Source organism: Oncorhynchus nerka, linkage group LG9b (assembly GCF_034236695.1).
Source record: "Oncorhynchus nerka isolate Pitt River linkage group LG9b, Oner_Uvic_2.0, whole genome shotgun sequence".
NCBI classification, from domain to species: Eukaryota; Metazoa; Chordata; class Actinopteri; order Salmoniformes; family Salmonidae; genus Oncorhynchus; species Oncorhynchus nerka.
The window spans coordinates 18059238-18081392 of record NC_088424.1 but is presented as its reverse complement, the minus strand read 5'-3'; the positions used below and the strand labels follow the sequence as shown (position 1 = coordinate 18081392).

Genomic DNA, 22155 nt, shown 5'->3' with positions numbered 1-22155 from the left:
CCACACTGCCCTTTCCCACCTGGACAAAAAGAACACCTACGTGAGAATGCTATTCAATGACAACAGCTCAGCGTTCAACACCACAGTACCCACAAAGCACATCACTAAGCTAAGGACCCTGGGACTAAACTGCTATCGCACGGCAAGCGGTACTGGAGCGCCAAGTCTGGGACCAAAAGACTCCTTAACAGCTTCTACCCCCAAGCCATAAGACTGCTGAACAATGAATCAAACGGCCACCAGGACTATTTACATTGATCCCCCCTTTGTTTTTACACTGCTGCTACTTGCTGTCTATTATCTATGCATAGTCACTTTACAAATGACCTAGACCAACCTGTACCCCCACACATTGACTCGATACAGGTACCCCTGTCTATAGCTTCGTTATTATGTCATTTTCTTGTGTTTCTTTTTTTCTTTAAAAAAAAATCTTTAGTTTATTTAGTTAATATTTTCTTCACTCTATTTCTTGAACTGCATTGTTGGTTAAAGGCTTTTAATTTTTTAAGTAAGCATTTCACGGTAAGGTCTACCTACACCTGTTGGATTCGGCGCAAGTGACAAATACGATTTGATTCCATAATCAGGTAAAAGGTACCATCATATATCTTCATAATGTCAGGATATCGTAAGACCCATCAACAGTTGTCTACATATTGTACTGTAGATCTCAGCTTTCTATAGATAGCTAAGTCTAGAAAAAGAGCTGAGATGTGGAAGGCGAGTCACCTTCCTGCATGGGTGGACGACTGGGTGTCATGGATTACAGCGTCATGCAGCACTGCGTTTCACAGCTACAGAAGATAAACAGCACAGCCATGGGGCCATTATCCTAAGTTAACATTTAGGCCAGTCAGAAAACAGAAATGGTCCAAATGGCACCCTATTCCCTACATAGTGCACAAATACACTAAATAGAGAATTGGGTGCCATTTTGGACACACACACAGTGTTCCAAGGTGATCCATCAACACAGAGGAGCAGGCTGCTGGGGGCTGCTGTTTCTGTATTTACATTTAAGTCATTTAGCAGAAGCTCTTATCCAGATACCTTTTGAGGAGGTAGGGTTTCAGACTTTTTCGGGAAGATAGGCAAGGAATCTGCTGTCCTAGCTTTAGGGGGATGCTGGTTCCAACGTTGGGGTGTCACGACTTCCGCCGAAGTTGGTCCCCCTCGGTGTTCGGCGGTCGAAGTCACCGACCTTCCAGCCATCGCTGATCCACTTTTCATTTTCCATTGGTTTTGTCTTTTCTCCCATCACACCTGGTTCCAATTCCATCAATTACATGTTGTGAATTTAACCCTCTGTTCTGTTCTGCCCTTCTCCGTAATTGTTTTCATGTAGTGTTTGTGCACGGTATTCTGGTGATTACCGGGTTTTGTTTGACCCATTTTATGTATTGTTCTGTTGACGGTGGTTTATGTGTTATTAAACGACACCGTTGTAAATCAGTTTTTGCTCTCCTGCGCCTGACTACTCTGTCGCCAGTACGCACCTCACTACGTGGGGTACCATGCACTGCTTAATTTAAACTGGATCCTGCCGGAATAGAATGCGGTACCTCTCAGATTTTACTTTCTTTGTTTCGGCACCTATTTGCATACATCAAGTTGCCTCCTCGTTATTTCTCCCGCCCCCTCATGTAAAAGCTATCATGTAAAAAAAAGAAAGAAAAAAATCCTACTGTATAATCATCCTATCCTGCCACACGGTTTCCAGACCTGCTCTCTTATTTGTACATGGAGGTTATGGGCAGGGCCGGTGGGGTAAGTAACTGATCTTGACACAGGTCTTGGTAGTGGTGGTCAGCTAGTGAAGAGGTCCCTACGTAATCACATGACATAGCCTAGGCTAGTCATCTCCCTACTGGATTTGAACCGTGGGAAAGCCAAATAAAAATGGATAAGAAAAGACAATAGAGTAACATTTCTCAAGTCCAAAAGTCCAGCGAAAGATGGTGGATCGAACCCAGAACGAGCCAGAGAACTGTCCGTGCCGGAGGAGAGAATTGAGGGGCGAACTGGTCCTGATGGCGATGTTTTAGCTAGCAGCGCTACTAATCCAGCCAGTTCAGCATCACCACCGGCTCGGAGCAGGAGCAATTTGCAGTTCAAGAACAAGCAAACATATAACCCCTGGTTTGTCATGCAGAATTCTAAAATGAGCTGTAGAACATGCAAAAAAGGGTATGGGTCTAGAAATGACTGGAGGGATTAAACTAGCAAAAGAGTGGGTGGAATGTACATCCTATGCATCAGACGTTAAAAATAAAAAAATACCCGAAACAAGGCGCATTTGGTGGCAGCAAGCCTTGTAGACAAGGCTAATGAAGACACCCAGGTTATAGTTAACACTCAAAATGAAATAAAAAAATAGACACTACAGCCAGAGACTTCAGAACAGCTTTAGAAGGAGGCTAAACGTCACAGCCACAGGCCCACTCATGGCCTTGAGCAAGAAATTGACTATCAGGAGTTAAATGGATTTGACATGAGGAGAGTCATTGTGGGATGTTTTGAAAACTAAAGGTAGGACATTTTCTTTTCTTTACAAATTTCTTCTGTACTGTGAAGGTATTCTGAATATATGCTTCATATTATCACAAAGGCAGGAGGCCTACACATTCTCATGTGTGTTCTGCTCTGGTCTACATTGATTTATTTTATTTGAAGTTATATTCCGATATTGTGATATTTGTTCTACTGCTACATTGATGTCTTGAAAATGATGTGAAATTGGGGTGTTGTAAGCCCCACAGCGGAGTATGTGTGCATATGTATATGGATGGTGTTCTGCAGTGTTGTCTAGAAAATGAGGCTATAAGAAATTCAGACTTGTGTTAGCCTCGCAGCTATACTCAAGTATGTGGGCCTACTGCAGTGACGTCTAAAATGCTTTGAATTAATCAGCACCTTGGAGAGCGCTGTCCGTTTCACTACCATAGACAGTAGGCTACTTGGCTGTTCACTCTGTCTGCTGCGCTGCTACGTTGTATTTGACACTTTTTTCTCTCAATGTGTTCCTGTACCTCAGAGCCTCCTGGATACCCCCCCCACACACACACACCTTTCACGCTCACTATGTGTTTCGGGACCTTCCGATTTACAAATTAAGCATTGGTGTCATGTCAGAGAAGAGCTTGGACTGGGCTGAGTGGGTGGGTGATACCCTCCCATAAGGGTGGGAGGGCCGAGAGACCAGAGGTGGCAAAATGGAGTGCTCGGGTAGGGGTGTAGGGTTTTAGCATAGCCTGAAGGTAGGGAGGGGCAGTTCTTCTTGCTTCTCCGTAGGAAAGTACCATGGTCTTGTAGTGGAAGCGAGCTTCGACTGGAAGTCAGTGGAGTGTGTGGAGTAGCAGGGTGACATGAGAGAACTTGGGAAGGTTGAACACCAGGTGGACTGCAGTGTTCTGGATAAGTTGCAGGGGTTTGATGACTCAAGCGGGGAGCCCAGCCAACAGCAAGTTGCGAATGGTCCAGAAGGGAGATGACAAGTGCCCGGATTAGGACCTGCGCCGCTTCCTGTGTAAAGTAGGGTCGTACTCTACGGATGTTGTAGAGCATGAACCTGCCGGAGGGGGTCACTACTTTGATGTTTGCAGAGAACAACAGGGTGTAGTCCAGGGTCACACCAAGGTTATTTGCACTCTGGGAGGGGGACCGTGGGGTTGTCAAAAATGATGGAGAGGTCTTGGAGCGGGCAGGCCTTTCCTGGACAAGCTCTGTCTTGTCCAGGTTGATCTGGTGGGCCGGTAAGTGAGAGTACGTGGTGCAGACACAGATACTCTCCATGTCACCTGGAAGGAACGGCCTGCCAGGTAGGATGTAATCCAAGAGTGCAGAACCTGAGACGCCCTGAGAGAGTGGAGAGGAGGATCTGATGGTTCACGGTGTTGAAGGGAGTGGATAGATCTAGGAAGATGAGAACAGAGGAGAGAGTCAGCTTTGGCAGTGCAGAGAGCTTCCGTGACACAGAGGAGAGCAGTCTTGAAGCCTGACTGGTTAGGGTCAAGATGATTGTTCTTAGAGAGATGGCGAGAGAGTTGGTCAGAGACCGCACACTCAAGTGTTTTAGAAAGAATAGAAAGAAGAGATACCGGTCTGTAGTTTTTGACATCAGAGGAGTCAAGTGTTAGTTTCTTAAGAAGGAGAGCGACTCCGGCCTTTTTGAAGTCAGAGGGTCATAGTTGAGTTAAGTGAGAAATGGGAGAAGGTCTCCAGAAGGGAGGAGAGGATGGCGTCGAGCGGGCAGGTTGTCGGGTGGCTGGACTCACTAGTCATAGAATTTAATCTGGAGAGAGAGGGGAGAAGGAGGTCAAGGCGTAGGATAGTTTAGTACAGCACTCCAGCGGAGGAGTATTTTAAATGTCTGCTTAGCAGAAATCTGGCAATACACATTGACTTCAGGCTGTTTCAGACAAATCTTTACACCTGTCATAGATCTAAAGGAGGGGTGGAGTGAAGGAGGAGGGGGGAGAGGGAAAGGAGAGGAGAGAAGAGGGGGAAAGGAGAGGAGGGGAGAGGGGAAAAGAGAGGAGGGGAGAGGGAATAGAGAGGAGGGAAGAGGAGAGGATGGGAATGGGGAGGGGAGAGGGGGAAAGGAGAGGAGGGAAGAGGGGGAGAGGAGGGGAGAAGGTATGAGGTAAGAGGGGGAAAGGAGAAAGGAGGGGAGAAGGTGATAGGAGAAAGCAGGTGACAGCGCTGCAGCCAGGAGAGGGGTAGGCCTAACAGACACAATTGTTCTTTCTCCAAGAACCAACTTGACATCCCCCTTACCTTCCCGAGGATACCATGTATAACCCTATTCATAAATCCAATTTGAACTGCAGTATTACATCGCTCTCAGGCTGGGCCCAGTAACTGTATGACATGGAATGGGATGTGGGCGGGTCCACTTTCCTCAATGTTGCAGTTTCTTGAGTTGATATAAATTGTTTGTTTGTTATCTCTAGGTTTTTATGACTGCTTTTCTCCCAAGTGCTTCCTGAACACATATTTTTGTTTGTTTAGTGTGGTGTGGAGCTGCTGGCATTCTAAGTCAGTGTCCCAAATAGCACCCTATTCCCTATGTAGTGCACTACTCTTGACCAGAGCCCTGTGGGATTAGGCTGCCATTTGGGATGCAGATAATGTGTCTCATTGCTGTCATACTGCAGCAGCACCCCACCACCACTGGTAGCACACTCCATAGTGCACATAAGACACCCCAGGCAGGGAGGTATAGCTCTCTGACATTATGGAGAGTGAAGACACGACGTGTGATGTGCATCAAATCAAATCAAATTTTATTGGTCACATACACATGGTTAGCAGATGTTAATGCGAGTGTAGCGAAATGTTTGTGCTTCTAGTTCCGACAATGCAGTAATACCCAACGAGTAATCTAACTAACAATTCCAAAATGACTACCTTATACACACAAGTGTAAAGGGATAAAGAATATGTACATAAAGATATATGAATGAGTGATGGTACAGAACGGCATAGGCAAGATGCAGTAGATGGTATCGAGTACAGTATATACATATGAGATGAGTATGTAAACAAAGTGGCATAGTTAAAGTGGCTAGTGATACATGTATTACATAAAGATGCAGTATATGATATAGAGTACAGTATATACGTATGCATATGAGATGAATAATGTAGGGTATGTAAACATTATATTAAGTAGCATTGTTTAAAGTGGCTAGTGATATATTTTACATCAATTCCCATTATTAAAGTGGCTGGAGTTGAGTTAGTGTGTTGGCTGCAGCCACTCAATGTTAGTGGTGGCTGTTTAACAGTCTGATGGCCTTGAGATAGAAGCTGTTTTTCAGTCTCTCAGTCCCAGCTTTGATGCACCTGTACTGACCTCGCCTTCTGGATGATAGTGGGGTGAACAGGCAGTGGCTCGGGTGGTTGTTGTCCTTGATGAACTTTATGGTCTTCCTGTGACATCGGGTGGTGTAGGTGTAGGTGTCCTGGAGGGCAGGTAGTTTGCCCCCGGTGATGCGTTGTGCAGACCTCACTACCCTCTGGAGAGCCTTACGGTTGTGGGCGGAGCAGTTGCCGTACCAGGCGGTGATACAGCCCGACAGGATGCTCTCGATTGTGCATCTGTAGAAGTTTGCCAAATTTCTTCAGCCTCCTGAGGTTGAAGAGGCGCTTCTGCACCTTCTTCACGATGCTGTCTGTGTGGGTGGACCAATTCAGTTTGTCTGTGATGTGTACGCCGAGGAACTTAAAACTTACTACCCTCTCCACTACTGTTCCATCGATGTGGATAGGGGGGTGTTCCCTCTGCTGTTTCCTGAAGTCCACAATCATCTCCTTAGTTTTGTTGACGTTGCGTGTGAGGTTATTTTCCTGACACCACACTCCGAGGGCCCTCACCTCCTCCCTGTAGGCCGTCTCGTCGTTGTTGGTAATCAAGCCTACCACTGTTGATGACGAGTTTGGAGGGTACTATGGTGTTAAATGCTGAGCTGTAGTCGATGAACAGCATTCTCACATAGGTATTCCTCTTGTCCAGATGGGTTAGGGCAGTGTGCAGTGTGGTTGAGATTGCATCGTCTGTGGACCTATTTGGGCGGTAAGCAAATTGGAGTGGGTCTAGGGTGTCAGGTAGGGTGGAGGTGATATGGTCCTTGACTAGTCTCTCAAAGCACTTCATGATGACGGAAGTGAGTGCTATGGGGCGGTAGTCGTTTAGCTCAGTTACCTTAGCTTTCTTGGGAACAGGAACAATGGTGGCCCTCTTGAAGCATGTGGGAACAGCAGACTGGGATAGGGATTGATTGAATATGTCCGTAAACACACCAGCCAGCTGGTCTGTGCATGCTCTGAGGGCGCGGCTGGGGATGCCGTCTGGGCCTGCAGCCTTGCGAGGGTTATCACGTTTAAATGTTTTACTCACCTCTGCTGCAGTGAAGGAGAGTCCGCATGTTTTGGTTGCGGGCCGTGTCAGTGGCACTGTATTGTCCTCAAAGCGGGCAAAAAAGTGATTTAGTCTGTCTGGGATAGGGGGCATCCTGGTCCGTGACTGGGCTGGTTTTCTTTTTGTAATCCGTGATTGACTGTAGACCCTGCCACATACCTCTTGTGTCTGAGCCGTTGAATTGCGATTCTACTTTGTCTCTATATTGACGCTTAGCTTGTTTGATTGCCTTGTGGAGGGAATAGCTACACTGTTTGTATTCGGTCATGTTTCCGGTCACCTTGCCCTGATTAAAAGCAGTGGTTCGCGCTTTCAGTGTCACACGAATGCTGCCATCAATCCACGGTTTCTGGTTTGGGAATGTTTTAATCGTTGCTATGGGAACGACATCTTCAACACACGTTCTAATGAACTCGCTCACCGAATCAGCGTATTCGTCAATGTTGTTGTTTGATGCAATACGAAACATATCCCAGTCCACGTGATGGAAGCAGTCTTGGAGTGTGGAATCAGATTGGTCGGACCAGCGTTCAACAGACCTCAGCGTGGGAGCTTCTTGTTTTAGTTTCTGTCTGTAGGCAGGGAGCAACAAAATTGAGTCATGGTCAGCTTTTCCGAAAGGAGAGCAGGGGAAGGCCTCATATGCGTCGCGGAAGTTAGAATAGCAATGATCCAAGGTTTTGCCAGCCCTGGTTGCGCAATCGATATGCTGATACAATTTAGGGAGTCTTGTTTTCAGATTAGCCTTGTTAAAATCCCCAGCTACAATGAATGCAGCCTCAGGATATGTGGATTCCAGTTTGCAAAGAGTCAAATAAAGTTCGTTCAGAGCCATCGATGTGTCTGCTTGGGGGGGAATATATACGGCTGTGATTATAATCGAAGAGAATTCCCTTGGTAGATAATGCGGTCGACATTTGATTGTGAGGAATTCTAAATCAGGTGAACAGAAGGACTTGAGTTCCTGTATGTTGTTGTGACCACACCACGTCTCGTTAACCATAAAGCATACGCCCCCGCCCCTCTTCTTACCAGAAAGATGTTTGTTTCTGTCGGCGCGATGCGTGGAGAAACCAGCTGGCTGCACCGACTCCGATAGCGTCTCTCCAGTGAGCCATGTTTCCGTGAAGCAAAGAACGTTACAGTCTCTGATGTCCCTCTGGAATGCTACCCTTGCTCGGATTTCATCAACCTTGTTGTCAAGAGACTGGACATTGGCGAGAAGTATGCTAGGGAGTGGTGCGCGATGTGCCCGTCTACACCTTCTGTAGTTGGTGTTTCTACAGCCTTTGTGCTGCTGTGAATCCATTACACACACGCCAGCAACACTCACTAAAATAAGTATGTGTGTTTGAAATTGATTTTTTTTTTTTAAAGTACGGGAAATGTTTTTAAGTATTGAATAATAGTGCTCTTTTGAAGTGGCGTGTGAATGGAGGTTTCGGGTGTACTTGTATGACTAAGAAGAGCTACACATACTGTACTCTCTTAGTCAGTATGGCTACATGCACACAAGACAGAGAGACTCACACTCCTTTTTATTTTGGGTCTGCTACTGACAAAGGAGTCAGCTCTACTCCGCTCCTTCCTGTGTATGTGAGTGGGCTGCTGAAGAAGAAGACAGCACCTAAACTAACACGAGGAGGAGAGCTGGCATACCGATCAACCTGATGAGCACAGAAGCAACCTTGGGGGGAACTAAGGGAGACCTGGAGTTGAATGTGAGGCTAAGTTATAACCTGAACACTTTAGTGCTGATATGTAGAGCGTTATGCCTCTATGACGTGCATATAAAGTATTTCTGAAGGTTTTTTTAATGCTACATATCACCACTAAGTAAAGTGTAACCAATATGTGTTTTATACAGCCACACCACATTGAAGGATGTAACTACTAAAACCACGGTAATATAAAAAATAAGTCATTCTGACAAATGAATCAATAACAACACTGTGGGTGTTTTTCCACACGAGCTGTCTGTGATTTGGTCTTTACTGGCAAATTAATCGAGTTTGACCATCTGGAAAATGAGATCTCTGTGTATTAGACAGTTAAACATCTCTTGTTTATTGGTATCATCAAGGCGCACTGAAGAGCTCATCCCAGCTAACTGACCGCTATTGATCAAAGTACTGCCTCCTGAAATTCATCCTTTTATTCCCATTAACTTTGAGGAAAAGTGTCAAAGAGCAACTAACTCTGGGTAGCACTAGTCAGGCAAACTAGATATTTTCAGACAAACTTCAGCTCAAACCCCCATCTCTACTGTGTCCATTGTCTATAAAGTCTGTGTCCCGTGACTGACATAACGTTTGTTTAAATAATCGTTGAAGACTAAGAGAGCCCGGCCACACCTAAGCATGGCTACACCTACGGAATATACAAAGACTGATCAAGAAATCAAAGACGATGTTGGCTACATTTTAAAAAGCTATGTCATATTATGCACATTACAGTCATGCGGTAACTGATAAAAACTTACCTCGATTACAATATGTAGGCTACACTCACTGACTATCAACCGACATATATATGAGAGAGAGAGAGAGAGAGAGAGAGAGAGAGAGAGAGAGAGAGAGAGAGTGTGTGTGTCGGGGGGTAAAAGCTGGGGAACTGTGGGAAGCCTTACCATGGTGATAACTTGGGTGATTGAATGCAGGTCAAACGACGACACCAGCAACTATAACAATGCTTAATTAAACCACATCAGGAGACCACATTTGAGGTCTGGGAAAAATTGAAGAAATGTGCCTTTTTGAGTGCAGTTACCCTTTAATTCCAGTGCACAGGCACCTAGCACTGTTGTTTGGTTAGCAGTGTTCCTGTAGCCAGTGGATTAATGAAAATAATCATCATATCGTTCTGCCAGGTAGGCATAGGCTACTTTGTAGTGGCACGTGTGCTCCCTCTCCGGCCTCTAGGTCACCAGGCTGCTCAATATGGCGCACGCCTGTCACCAGCGTTACGCACATCTGCGCATAATGACACTAACCTGAACTCCATCACCTGATTACCTGCCCTTTATATGTCACTCCCTTTGGTTTCTTCCCCAGTCGTCATTGTTCCTGTTTCTGTGTCATGTTGGTGCGCTGTTCGTGTTTATTAATTAAACGTATTCACTCCCTGAACTTGCTTCCTGACTCTCAGAGTACATTGTTATAGAATGACGGCTCAACAAAGGGAAGCATCAGGGAGTGTTTTTTTGTTGGTTTTTGTGTTGGAGGTGATGTCGGGTCCGGGTGTTGGAGTCGGAGCTACCTGGGAGGCCTCAGCGGGTTTGTAGGTTCCCATGCCTCAGCGAGTTTGTAGGCTCCCATGCCTCAGCGGGAGCCTACAGATGTGCGTAATGGGTTGGCGCCCCCCCTTGGGTTGTGCCGTGGCGGAGATCTTTGTGGGCTATACTCAGCCTTGTCTCAGGATGGTAAGTTGGTGGTTGAAGATATCCCTCTAGTGGTGTGGGGGCTGTGCTTTGGCAAAGTGGGTGGGGTTATATCCTTCCTGTTTGGCCCTGTCCGGGGGTGTCATCGGATGGGGCCACAATGTCTCCTGACCCCTCCTGTCTCAGCCTCCAGTATTTATGCTGCAGTAGTTTATGTGTCGGGGGCTAGGGTCAGTTTGTTGTATCTGGAGTACTTCACCTGTCCTATCCGGTGTCCTGTGTGAATTTAAGTATGCTCTCTCTAATTCTCTCTTTCTTTCTCTCTCTCGGAGGACCTGAGCCCTAGGACCATGCCCCAGGACTACCTGACATGATGACTCCTTGCTGTCCCCAGTCCACCTGGCCGGGCTGCTGCTCCAGTTTCAACTGTTCTGCCTGTGATTATTATTATTTGACCATGCTGGTCATTTATGAACATTTGAACATTTTGGCCATGTTCTGTTATAATCTCCACCCGGCACAGCCAGAAGAGGACTGGCCACCCCACATAGCCTGGTTCCTCTCTAGGTTTCTTCCTAGGTTTTGGCCTTTCTAGGGAGTTTTTCCTAGCCACCGTGCTTCTACACCTGCATTGCTTGCTGTTTGGGGTTTTAGGCTGGGTTTCTGTACAGCACTTTGAGATATCAGCTGATGTACGAAGGGCTATATAAATACATTTGATTTGATTTGATAGGCTCACCATGCCTCGGCGGGTTTGATAGGCTCCCATGCCTCGCTCCCATGCCTCGGCGGGTTTGATAGGCTCCCATGCCTCGGCCGAGGCAACCAGGGAGGTCTCAGCCAGCTCATCGGGCTCACTGCTCAGCCGGTTGTCAGGTTTCTGCGCCTCAGCGGAGGCGACCGGTCCGCTCCGGATCCCTGGGATCGTCCCCGTGGTTGGCATCCTGTGGCTGGAGCCGAACGCACCGGGGAGGGGGTACTGTCACGTATGCTCTCTCTCCAGCGTTCTAGGTCGTCATGCTCCAGCGCCTCACCCGGATCAACAGGTTCCCTCACCTTAGCAGAGGTGACCAGTCCACTCCTGATCCCTGGGATCATCATCTTGGTCGGCATCCTGCGGCTAGAGCCGCGCGTTGGGGAGTGGATACTGTCACGTGTGCTCCCTCTCCGGCCTCTAGGTCACCAGGCTGCTCGTTATGGCGCACACCTGTCGCCAGCATTACGCGCATCTGCACATAATGACACTCACCTGAACTCCATCACCTCCTTGATTACCTGCCCTTTATATGTCACTCCCTTTGGTTTCTTCCCCAGTCGTCATTTTTCCTGTTTCTGTGTCATGTTGGTGAGCTGTTCGCGTTTCTTGTTGTGTTCGTTTATTTATTAAAAAGGTATTCACTCCCTGAACTGGCTTCTCGACTCTCACCGTACATCATTATATGTAGCTAGTTAACATTTAATAGAGAATTTTTGAGAGCCTTTCCATCTACCAGAATACAACAGTTAGACCTATCATTAGCATCGCTATATTTTTCCTGTTCCTTAATTGTTTGAAACCTGGACATTTTCATTCTTATTATGAGGCATGTCTTACCTTGCTTCAAAGTTGCTTATAGCCAAAATCTCACCATAGAAACGTGGAGGCAATTATTTTCTAAAGACTTCCAAATATTGCCGTAGGCCTACCTGCGCCTAAATTGGGAAGATCTGTTCCATCAGCCTTATTAATTGATACAGTGTATATCTCCACTACACTACTTTGACACTCATCGTGGGGATTAAGAAGTGAGAATAGGCAATGCCCTCTGAAAAATAAGTGGGTATCTGACATATACCTGAGTATTCCATTCACTACACTAACGGAATGGATATTAATTGGGGCGGCAGGGTAGCCTAGTGGTTAGCGCGTTGGACTAGTAACCGGAAGGTTGCGAGTTCAAACCCCCGAGCTGACAAGGTACAAATCTGTCGTTCTGCCCCTGAACAGGCAGTTAACCCACTGTTCCCAGGCCGTCATTGAAAATAAGAATGTGTTCTTAACTGACTTGCCTGGTTAAATAAAGGTAAAACTAAAAAAATTAAAAATAAATGCATCAGAATCTCTCATGGCTTCACGTTAAAAACAAATTACTATCCAGTCTTCTGGTTCTCTTTAGGAATGTATTATTTATAAAAAAATAAAAATAAACGATTTTACAGTCCAACTAGTACATACTTTGCAACACGCATAACCACCAAACCAGAAAAGCAAATTCAGGGCAGCTAAAACAACTCAATCCAAGGACAAATCGACTTAAATCTATAGTATTATATAGAGCTATAGCTGAATGGAACTTTTTACCAATCCATATTTTTCAGGCAAAAAGTAAATCCACCTTCAATAAAAACATTTAAGAACATTGATGTGATAGACCATATGACTGGACAGGAAATAGAAAAGAACATCTAATGTGATAGACCATATGACTGGACAACAAATAGAAAGAACATCTAATGTGATAGACCGTATGACTGGACAACAAATAGAAAGAACATCTAATGTGATAGACCGTATGACTGGACAACAAATAGAAAGAACATCTAATGTGATAGACCGTATGACTGGACAGGAAATAGAAAGAACATCTAATGTGATAGACCATATGACTGGACAGGAAATAGAAAGAACATCTAATGTGATAGACCATATGACTGGACAACAAATAGAAAGAACATCTAATGTGATAGACCATATGACTGGACAGGAAATAGAAAGAACATCTAATGTGATAGACCATATGACTGGACAGGAAATAGAAAGAACATCTAATGTGATAGACCATATGACTGGACAACAAATAGAAAGAACATCTAATGTGATAGACCGTATGACTGGACAACAAATAGAAAGAACATCTAATGTGATAGACCATATGACTGGACAGGAAATAGAAAGAACATCTAATGTGATAGACCATATGACTGGACAACAAATAGAAAGAACATCTAATGTGATAGACCATATGACTGGACAGGAAATAGAAAGAACATCTAATGTGATAGACCGTATGACTGGACAGGAAATAGAAAGAAATAGAAACTGGAACATCTAATGTGATAGACCATATGACTGGACAACAAATAGAAAGAACATCTAATGTGATAGACCATATGACTGGACAACAAATAGAAAGAACATCTAATGTGATAGACCGTATGACTGGACTGGATCTAATGTGGAAACTGGACAACAAATAGAAAGAACATCTAATGTGATAGACCGTATGACTGGACAACAAATAGAAAGAACATCTAATGTGATAGACCATATGACTGGACAGGAAATAGAAAGAACATCTAATGTGATAGACCATATGACTGGACAGGAAATAGAAAGAACATCTAATGTGATAGACCATATGACTGGACAGGAAATAGAAAGAACATCTAATGTGATAGACCGTATATGACTGGACAACAAACTGGACAGGAAAGAAAGAACATCTAATGTGATAGACCATATGACTGGACAACAAATAGAAAGAACATCTAATGTGATAGACCGTATGACTGGACAACAAATAGAAAGAACATCTAATGTGATAGACCATATGACTGGACAGGAAATAGAAAGAACATCTAATGTGATAGACCGTATGACTGGACAGGAAATAGAAAGAACATCTAATGTGATAGACCATATGACTGGACAACAAATAGAAAGAACATCTAATGTGATAGACCATATGACTGGACAGGAAATAGAAAGAACATCTAATGTGATAGACCGTATGACTGGACAGGAAATAGAAAGAACATCTAATGTGATAGACCATATGACTGGACAACAAATAGAAAGAACATCTAATGTGATAGACCGTATGACTGACAACTGGAACATCAACAAACTGGACAGGAAATAGAAAGAACATCTAATGTGATAGACCGTATGACTGGACAGGAAATAGAAAGAACATCTAATGTGATAGACCGTATGACTGGACAACTGGAACATCTAATGTGATAGAATGACTGGACAGGAAAAGAAAGAACATCTAATGTGATAGACCGTATGACTGGACAGGAAATAGAAAGAACATCTAATGTGATAGACCATATGACTGGACAACAAATAGAAAGAACATCTAATGTGATAGACCATATGACTGGACAGGAAGTAGACAGAACTTCTAATGTGATAGACCATATGACTGGACAGGAAGTAGACAGAACTTCTAATGTGATAGACCATGACTGGACAACAAATAGAAAGCATCAACTGAATGTTAAATGTGTTTCCTGTCATGTATTTTAATTACCTGTATTGTCTACTTGTTGAATGTTTGTGAAGTCTTGATTGTGGTTTGTAATGTCTTGTTAATTGGTGTTGGACCCCAGGAAGATTGGCTAGCGTTACGGTGTTAGCTAATGGGGATCCATTAATTGCAAAATTACACCACTGAACAACACCCTACCCTTCTCCATATTTGTTACTAGACATTTAGTTTGAGTCATTCTTGTCCACCCCTTATTGTAAAGTGAATGAATAATAGTGGCCATCCTTTTCCCTGAGGTGTGCCCTTGTTTACAAACCATGTTCCTCTAACATTTTCTCTTGTATTCAACATGGCCCTATTTTGGCTCTGAAGACGTACACTAAGATGTTACTGTACAATATTTCAGAGACCGTCATGTTTCATCCTATTTTTGAGTCATTTTGAAATCAACAGCTGAATGGGTTTTCATCTGCTGAATGGTATTTTGAACCTGATTTGTCATTTGTGTCCCTCTGAGCCTTACTCTGTGGGTTGCATGGCCATTAATCAACTCCACCCTGTGTGCAAAGAGCACTGTCGTTACCCTGGATTTAGTGCTGCCAAGCAGCATTACAATTTTAATCTGTTATCTCTCTAACAAACAAGAGTCCAAGTCCACTTCCCAAATGGCACCCTACTCCCTTTAAAGTGCACTACTTTGGTCAAAAGTAGTGCACTATATCATAGGGAACAGGGTGCCATTTGGGACAAGCCCATTGTCCGCGCTACAATCTGCATGTTCCGACCAGATAGCTGTTACTGAAGGACAGAGCTCAGGGATGTATTCATTACGGCACCGGTACACCGTAGCAAAACGTTTTGCAACGGAAAACTAAAAACGAGACATGTTCAGAGGTTACTTTATGAAAAGTCATACCTTAGTGTCATGCCTGTTGGAAACATTCCAATGATGGCTGTAGCCATGCTTTTTGAATGACAGTAGCCTACATTCAACTTGGTCACACAACACATTCTTCTCAGTAACTGTTAGTTAGACATTCTTTAGTTCTTAACTTTATGGAAATTGAGTCAGTCACCCCAAATAACTTTTAGACTTCAACAAGCCACAAAAAGCCAGCAGTTAGTCATCTCCCAGTAGGTTTATAGTTTGGTTGAGGGTCAGTATCTCTCTGCTCTGTAAGCCAGCGGCCTGACTAGAAACACTAAACAGGAAAACGAAATCAAATATTGCAATCACTAGCCCGCCTGGCACTCGGAAAAGGTCATCTCACACATGCCTGTGCGCCGGTTTCCATAGCAACAGGTATTAACGTCTTTAATTCATGCTGATTGTTCAGTTGCATTGGGGCATGACTGATGGCTATAGAGGCTGACATCACCTGGCTGCAGTTTATACAGGGAAACTACATGGACAGGAGGACATAGCCTGACATGACCCCGTCACAACATGTCAACAGCCTCTCCTCATGAAATCCCGAAGCTGCAGAACAATCTGAGCAATGTGAAAATGTCCTTACCTATTGCAATAGACCTGCTAGAGTAGTGGTGTATAGCAAGAGCAGTGAACATTGAATACAGGCTTTGGCTGAGACTTCAGAGGATTGAGTGAAGCGTTGCGTATCATGTCCATGCTTCAGTCTCGTGAATCAATGCTGGAGCTTTGAGTCAGGCAGTCAGTCTCAGGAAGTGAGAGGAGGGGATGAGAGTAACAGGGGGCAGTTAGTCAGGCAGCACAAACACAGAGAGATTACTATCAATTTAAGGAGCTGTGTGTGAGCACACCTGATTGAAACTGTTATTTCCAGGGTAGTTCTGGCAAGGTCCACAAACAATGAAGCAAATATTGGGACTGCAATTCCAAACCACTATCTGTGCCCTCCTCTAAATTGACACTTTGAAAGTTACACACTGTCAACTTGATTGTTTTTCACCTCACAGTTTAATCCTGTAAATTATCAGACAAGTTCAATCTCTATAGGCTGTTTGTTCCCAGTCACTATGGACACAGTGGGGATGATGACGCTGGCTCTTCTTTCTCCCTGCTGTCGTTGGGGAATGGATCCAAGTATGCTTTCAACTTGAGCAACCAACCCAGGAAGAAACAAATGACTTAAAAAAGAAACACGACAACTTAAGTGCAATGTGGCTCTTTAGTTCGCCACTAGGCCTCTTCATCAGATTGTAAATCAGCAGCCGCACATAAGTGACACTACAGCTAATGTAGAAATGCTTTTGATCAACTGACACAGGAAGTAAAAGTGACTCAGACAGTCGAGGCCAGGCATCCAAAAATAAACCCAAGAGCTTGTACATAACTCGTCGTTCTTTCCTCTCTGAGCCCATAGCTAGCTGCCTTCAAATGGAGTCGTCTGTCTGGCCTCAGAGGAAGTGAACACAACACAGTGAGATAACATTGTGTGTAGCAGTACAACAAGAACAAGGTGACTGTGTTCTTACAGCAAGGTCGTGTTCACTTGGCATGAAACTGAAGAAAACAGAGGGATACTATCTGAAGCCTACACTGAAGTTCATGTGAACTTAAAGATGGCACACAGGTGATTGGGGTTGCAGTCAGTGAATGAAGCTTCACCAGCTGTTAGTGACAGCAGTCACTCAACCACATGATACAAAATCTGACACAGTCAACGTGGGCTCGAGTATATAGTCATAGTAGGGCTCAGTTGCAGCAAAAACAAGAGCGTAACAGATGTTACTGTTGTCAAATGATACTAGCTAGTAGCTACAGGGGAATCAAAGCTAATGCCCTATCTACATCCTCATATGGGTCAGGAAAGATCTAGACATCTTAGTCACCTCATTAGAAAGGGTAATATTGTCCCTCACTTTACCAATAATCTACAAATCTACAATTTACACAAGCCTGTACGCTGTGCCAAGACACAACAGAGGAAAATGAAACGTTAAACCTTGACAGCATCACTTCTGATTGTGGTGGTAGACCATCAAAACACTCCACTAACTGCAACCAAGAATAACATTCTGCTTGTCCTGAACATTACAGGAGGGTTTCCCAGACACAGATTAAGCCTAGTCCCAGACTAAAAGGCACACTTCAATAGAGATTGTCCATTGAAAGGGATTTTTAGTCCAGGACTAGACCTAATCTGTGTCTGGGATACTGGCCCTACAGTACATCCAATATCAATAAGGTCAAAGCTGAGTGAGACAGGCAAGGCAGCGTATTCAACAATATAGTACATAATATAGAGAAAATGCTATTGAGGAGGTAGAACAGTCAGAGTGAGCTGGTGACACTTAATGTAACTTGCTCTTATCCCTGTGTAGTAATACAGTAATTGCTAAGGTCCATGGCGACAACATGTTTATACAACATTACTTGAGTAATAATAGAGGTACTGCACAGGTGTAAAAGCAGCGTCATGGTACGTGTTACACATTAGTCCATGGCATTGTGTACACGTCTTGACACCTGTTCGGACACTGTACACCGTATGCTTTTGCTGTACTTTTAGCATGCAGAACAATTCCCTCAATTCTGGTGTGCGTCAAACAAGGGTAAGTCAGTGAAGTCGATGGGAAAACACACACGGCATTAATGGCAGCTAATTGACCTTCTCCACCTGAATGATGGAGTTATCGCAAATGCAATTAGAAAACGTTATGAGGCTACAACATCACATTGAACAGCAAACGACTGAAAACTGAAGTAAATGGAACTCATCACCACACAGAGGCCTTAGCATATTTGATAGTGATGTGGAAAAGTTCATCTAACGGAATAATCATTAGATACGGTTTGATATGAAAAACATGGTTTCCATGGGATGAGTATTGTATTACATAGCCTTTAATATAGATAACAATTAGTCTATACCCATATATAATACTAAAAGGAGGAGGTGTTCTACAATGTGATTCATTTTCATCTCTCTTCTTAAAATGCTTATCTTTATAATAATAGATATGGCTACAAACAAATAGGTTTTGGAAGGTTTAGAAAGTAATAATGTTTTGGTTTTCCTCCCAATGAGCAGCATAGCTACCATTTTTCTGGTCACCATAGCAGCGCTGCCGCCACTTATCAAGGTTACATAATAAAGTGGCCCGCTCTCTTAGAGGTATAATTAGTTTCGTACTGGAAATACGGTTCTCTCTTGGCAATAGCTATTGAACCAAGCATGCATGAACATGAAGATGGTATATTCTGAATCATGGGTGGATGGAGAACAATCCACACCTAATAAAATATTTACATCTCCAATAACTCTTACACAAAGCGTGACATGACATTGAAAATGATATATTCTGAGTCGGGGGAGGATGGAGAAAAACACATGGCTTTTTAAATTGATTTTTTACTTCAACAAAAACGTGTATTTTTCTCCGTCCTCCCCTGATTCAGAATATAGCATTTTCCACAGCACACTTCGTGTAAGAGCTATTGAAGTTTGAAAGCCGGAAGAAAAAAAAATTATATTGAAATTTCAATTAACAAAAAACCTATGGTTATTCTCCATTCTCCCTCAATTCAGATTATATCCTTTTCATAGTCATGCGCACTTTGTGTAAAAGCTGTTGACGATTGCAATCCAAAATCTTTTACAAATAAATAATAAAAAGTGTGGATTGCTCTCCATCCACCCCTGATTCAGAATATAGCATCTTCAAAGTCATGGAATGCTTGGTTCAATAGCTATTGACAAGAGAAAACCGAATATCCACCTTAAATAAAATATAAAGCGAATTTTACCTCGGTCCCGCACCCAACATTGAAAAAGACTTTTCCCTGACCCTCACCATTTTAGTGAGAGAAAGACATCAAACATCCTGATGGCCTACAGTGATTCTCTGCGATTTCTCCCTGCAAAAAAAAGGTTATACTGTATCCTAAATAATGGCATTTATTCCAATAAGAAAACTGTTAGGCTACCCAGTGGCTATTAAAATAGTAATAATTTAACATGTTAAAAACGTATATGTAAACAACAGGTGTAAACAATAATATAGGCCTATATTTCTTGCACATTTTTCTTGTCATTAGGCTTTATTACACCGAATTGCCCCCATTATAGATATAGTCGTTATATCTTCCAACAAACAAAAGCTGCAGTCGTAGGCTATTCAGCGCCTTTCCAGACTGCCTAATAAAATATTGACAGAGACCCAAAATAACCATATGTGCGTCTCCTCGCAGCTGTGGGAACATTATGATCCTTCATAATCACAGATAAATAGATGTAGGCTACTCACCGAATTTCCTGTCTGCAGAGGCTGGAAAATAGGTTTGGGAAACAAGTAGGACGAGAAAAATGTAAATCGAATCCATGCTTCACATGCAGGATAGAGAGAGAGATGGAGATGGAAGGTAGGGGAGGATGCAGGGCGTTTCAGGCAGTAGCTCCTTGGGTCTCAGCTCCTGCAGTCAGCCTCACTACGATGATCAGCACTAAGAACACAACAGAAACCACTTTAGCCCCTCCTAGCTGACGTCAAGGAGAAGCGCACGTGCAGAGAGCGCAGCCAGCACATCATTGAGCGCACACAACAACACCCACAGTATACAAAACATTAAGAACACCTGCTCTTTCCATGACATACAGTGCATTCGCAAAGTATTCAGACCTCTCGACTTTTCCTACATTTTGTTACGTTACAGCCTTATTCTAAAATGTATTCAATTAATTTGTTTCCACATCAATCTACACACAATACCCCATAATGAAGAAGCAAAAACAGGTTTTTAGATGTTTTGCAAATGTATTTACATATGTATTCAGACCCTTTGCTATGAGACTCAACATTGAGCTCAGGTGCATCCTGAACTAATTGCAAAAATCATTGAAGTTGGAGACCTTTATCTCCCTCACCAACTTCAAACATCTGCTATCTGAGCAGCTAACCGATCGCTGCAGCTGTACATAGGTAAATAGCCCACCCATTTTTACCTACCTCATCCCCATACTGTTTTTATTTATTTACTTTTCTGCTCTTTTGCACACCAAGATCTCTACCTGTACATGACCATCTGATCATTTATCACTCCAGTGTTAATCTACAAAATTGTAATTATTCGCCTACCTCCTCATGCCTTTTGCACACAATGTATATAGACTCCCCTTTTTTTTCTACTGTGTTATTGACTTGTTAATTGTTTACTCCATGTATGTGTAACTCTGTGTTGTCTGTTCACACTGCTATGCTTTATCTTGGCCAGGTCGCAGTTGCAAATGAGAACTTGTTCTCAACTAGCCTACCTGGTTAAATAAAGGTGAAAAAAAATATATAATACATTTTAAAAATCCTGTTTCCATTGATAATCCTTGAGATATTTCTTCAACTTGATTGGGGCCCACCTGTGGAAGAAGTTTGGAACCACAAAGACGCTTCCTAGAGCTGGCCACCCAGGAAACTGAGCATTTGGGAGAAGGGTCTTGGTCAGAGAGATGACCAATGACCCAATGGTCACTCTGGCAGAGCTCCAGAGTTCCTCTGTGGAGATGGGAGAACCTTCCAGAAGGACAACCATCTCCGCAGCACTCAACAAATCAGGCCTTTATGGTAGAGTGGCCAGACAGAAACCCCTCCTCAGTAAAAGGCACATGACAGTCTGATCGGAGTTTGCTTAAAGGCACCTAAAGGACTCTCAGACCATGGGAAACAAGATTCTTGCATCTGATGAAACCACGATTGAACTTTGGCCTGAATGCCTGGAGGAAACCTGGTACGGTGGTGGCAGCCTCATGCTGTTGGGATGTGTAATGTCATACCCAAGAAGACTCGAGGCTGTAATCGCTGCCAAAGGTGCTTCAACAAAGTACTGATAAAGGATTTGAATACTTATGTAAATGTGATATCAGTTTTGTTTATTTTTAATACATTTGCTAAAACTTCTAAATCCTGTTTTTGCTTTGTCATTATGGGATTTGTGTATAGATTGATGAGGGGGGAAAACTATTTAATACATTTTAGAATAAGGCTTTAACTTAACAAAATGTGGAAAAAGTCAAGGGGTCTGAATACTTTCCGAATGCACTGACTTGGTAAATCCAGGTGAAAGCTATGATCCCTTATTGATGTCACTTGTTAAATCCACTTCAATCAGTGTAAATGAAGGGGAGGAGACAGGTTAAAGGAGGATTTTTAAGCCTTGAAAAGCAATGAACAGCAGAATGAATGTGCCAAATGAAATGCCAATATATGCCTTCTGTTATAATTTAGGAAGTAATAACAGTAGGCCTACTGCATGTATACTATGAGGACATTTACAGAAAATTCCAACTGACAGCATTTGTTCCAGGAAAACCCAAACATTAGATCTACCTTTCTAGCATGAATCACTCTCTCTCATTCCATCGCTCTCTCTCTCATTCCATCGCTCTCTCTCTCATTCCATCGCTCTCTCTCTCATTCCATCGCTCTCTCTCTCATTCCATTCCTCTCTCTCTCTCATTCCATTCCTCTCTCTCTCATTCCATTCCTCTCTCTCTCATTCCATTCCTCTCTCTCTCTCATTCCATTCCTCGCTCTCTCTCAGTCTCTCCACATCATTCTGTGGCACAGGTTCTCTCTCTCATGCAATAATACATAATCACATCTGTTATTGCAGCATCCTG

The 22155-nt window shown here is 43.4% G+C and overlaps 1 protein-coding gene across 1 annotated transcript in view; it reads right to left on the bottom strand.

The window, feature by feature from the left end:
- Positions 1-19973, bottom strand: part of LOC115114364 (receptor-type tyrosine-protein phosphatase N2-like) — a 212412-nt gene extending 192439 nt beyond the window's left edge. Inside the window, exon 1 of the mRNA XM_065013389.1 lies at positions 19793-19973. Coding sequence (XP_064869461.1) covers positions 19793-19868 — 76 coding nt within the window. The 5' untranslated portion in view covers positions 19869-19973. The remainder of the gene's footprint in view (positions 1-19792) is intronic.
- Between the last annotated feature and the right edge of the window lie 2182 nt (positions 19974-22155).